General features: G+C 34.3%; 1 protein-coding gene across 1 annotated transcript; it reads left to right on the forward strand.

Annotated features, from left to right (window-relative positions):
• The first annotated feature begins 1,145 nt into the window (after window positions 1-1,145).
• On the forward strand, window positions 1,146-2,927 carry LOC307156503 (chymotrypsin A-like). Its single transcript, XM_079867914.1, has 7 exons — window positions 1,146-1,244; window positions 1,389-1,492; window positions 1,616-1,695; window positions 1,843-1,921; window positions 2,057-2,237; window positions 2,461-2,594; window positions 2,709-2,927. The coding sequence occupies exons 1-7, from the start codon at window positions 1,193-1,195 to the stop codon at window positions 2,868-2,870; spliced, it is 792 nt and encodes a 263-aa protein (XP_079724040.1). The 5' UTR covers window positions 1,146-1,192; the 3' UTR covers window positions 2,871-2,927.

A 2,927-nucleotide genomic window follows, 5' to 3' on the forward strand; every position in this document is an offset into this window, starting at 1 on the left:
AGTAGAAAGTCCTATTTAACACCAAACCATGATTTCGCACACCAATGAGGGCATGGCCACCTGATGTCATGGTCAAAAATTAACCCTGAGAGTCTGCATCAGCTGGTCTTCACCTGTGCAGAATCCCATGATTTTACCAGTACTTGAACATTGCCATGTTTAACATGCAAAGTACAGTGCATTTTCGCATAAACCGGGTAGTTCTTTATAAATGTGCTATTAAACAAATGTGCTATTATTTTATTTTATTTTATTTTATTATTTTATTTAAAAAATGTTCTTATTGTTTAATTAATTTAAATTGTTTTATTTGTTGATTGGGTTTTCTTTTTAGGAAAATAACAATTAAAAAATTAAAAAACATAAACAACTAAATATTTTGCCAACTAAACCTTCACTGGAAGGTTCACATTTAATTTGACTATCTTTTTTGAAATATGACTTGTGTCATCATCTACTCACCCTCATGACCCTGTATGACTCTCTTTCTTCTGTAGAACATAAAAATATATACGGTATATATATTTTGCGAATTTTTATATATATTTTTTTACATTGAACTTAATGGTAACCAAAATGGTTTGGTTAATATTTTTGTTTGGCGAAAGCATTAACATAACTTCTTATTCATAGATTCCATTACGAAAACACATTTGCAACTGAATAATAAAATAATAATAATAATAATAATAATAAACAAACAAGCGAATATACTCTAAATACTGAATTGTTCTATTATTTTTATAATTACATATTATTTATTTTATTGTATTATTTATATTATATAATACATTATTTAAATACATAAAAAAAAATATATATATATATCAAATTTAATTATATTAGTTCTATTATTTATTTATATAATTATCAAAAATAATTAATTAAATATGGATTTTATTTTGCAAATTAATTATCACAAAACATATAGAAGTGGTAATAATGATGAAGGGGACTAGGGATTTTTCAGGCATCTGGAAAATTAGGATAATTAAAAAAGATTATATTATTTAATGATAAGTTGATGAGTTATATGATGCCTTTATATGGGGTTTCTGGAATACTTACGATCTTGATAATAGGTGAAAACTCAAAGTAAATGTGTCAGCAAATTTATGTAGCAAAATATGTAAATGTGTGGGAAGGACTGGTATATAAACACTCAAACGCTGGTGACGGCCCTGATTCAGAAATGGCTTTCATTTGGATTCTGTCGTGTCTTGCTTTCATTGGAACTGCCTATGGTTTGTTGCTGTTTTTTCCTCTGTAAAACAGATTAAAATTTTCTAATAAAAGTGTCCGGTTTAATACCTACCCATCAAGGGCAGAATGCTTGGATCTGTATGAACATTTCTACAATTTTTATTTATTTATTTTTTATTCTCCAGGCTGTGGCGTTCCTGCCATCCCCCCTGTTATCACTGGCTACGCCAGGATTGTGAATGGTGAGGAGGCAGTTCGTCATTCCTGGCCCTGGCAGGTGTCTCTGCAGGTACAAACAGACATAATTTTAATAGATGACATATGGATAATATAAACACATTTAACAAAACAAAACATACATATATCTTGGCTAAAACATCCATAAATAAATAAATCTAATGTCTCATTACAGGACTCCACTGGCTTCCACTTCTGCGGTGGCTCCCTGATCAACGAGTTGTGGGTTGTGACTGCTGCTCACTGCAATGTCAGGTAAGACAGTATTAAAAGTATAAACAGTATAAATTATTATTATTACTATTATTATCATCATTTTTCAGAATAAGTATGTTTTTCTATTGAGCAAAATAAATCGGCGCAACTCTGAAAGACAAAAAGTTTTTTTTATTTTTTTATTAGGACCTCTCATCGTGTCGTCCTGGGTGAGCATGATCGTTCCTCCAACGCTGAGGCCATTCAGACCATGACTGTTGGCAAGGTGTGTTGACTCTTCATATTTTCTGTATCATACCTAATCCACTGAGACAAGGTTTAAATAGAGAGATGAGAAAACTGCTGCCAATATGAGAATTGCTGCAGCGAATGCTGACGTGTCTGTATCCTCTTCCCAAAGGTTTTCAAGCACCCTAACTACAACAGCTACACCATCAACAACGACATCCTCCTGATCAAGCTGGCCACCCCTGCTCAGATCAACACTCGCGTGTCTCCTGTGTGTCTGGCTGAAACCAGTGACAACTTCCCTGGAGGCATGAAGTGTGTGACATCTGGATGGGGCCTGACCAGGTACAATGGTGAGTTTCAGAATCTCTTTTCATTTCAGCATTTATATCATGTTTGCATATATTTAAAAAATATTTACATTTACAATGATGAAACTTTTATTTTAGTTTTAATATATATTATAGCATTTGTTCAGTTTTTATGGTTTAAGAAGGTCAAACTTGAGTTAGAGCTCTGTTCTGATTTATTTTCTATGTTGAAAGCTTTTAAAATGCTGCCAATCTGTCCTTTCAGCCCCTAGTACCCCTGCCCTGCTCCAGCAGGCCGCTCTGCCTCTGCTGACCAATGATGACTGCAAGCGTTACTGGGGAACCAACATCACTGATCTGATGATCTGTGCTGGAGCCTCTGGTGCTTCTTCTTGCATGGTGAGCTCCCAAATAAATATGTGACAATTATTTATTTCTATAATGATTAATGAAAGTTCGTCTTACATGTATAGGTAAATGTTTTGATTACAAACTCTTCTATGTGTTTTACAGGGAGATTCTGGTGGTCCTCTGGTCTGTGAGAAGAATGGAGTCTGGACTCTGGTTGGTATCGTGTCCTGGGGAAGCAGCACTTGCTCAACCAGCTCGCCTGGTGTGTACGCCCGTGTCACCAAACTCCGTGCCTGGGTTGACCAGACCATTGCTGCAAACTAAAGCACAATGTTTATATAGTAGTTCTTGCTCATAATTTCATCAATAAAGTTTTAGTTT

This window comes from Squalius cephalus (assembly GCF_949319135.1).
Source record: "Squalius cephalus genome assembly, chromosome: 3".
NCBI lineage: Eukaryota > Metazoa > Chordata > Actinopteri > Cypriniformes > Leuciscidae > Squalius > Squalius cephalus.

Bases quoted from the DNA above. Each gene is read 5' to 3' on its own strand.
- LOC307156503 (XM_079867914.1), top strand. From the start codon at position 1,193: ATGGCTTTCATTTGGATTCTGTCGTGTCTTGCTTTCATTGGAACTGCC. The intron at 1,493-1,615 runs GTACAAACAGAC...GTCTCATTACAG, and splicing joins CCTGGCAGGTGTCTCTGCAG to GACTCCACTGGCTTCCACTT. The intron at 1,922-2,056 runs GTGTGTTGACTC...CTCTTCCCAAAG, and splicing joins AGACCATGACTGTTGGCAAG to GTTTTCAAGCACCCTAACTA.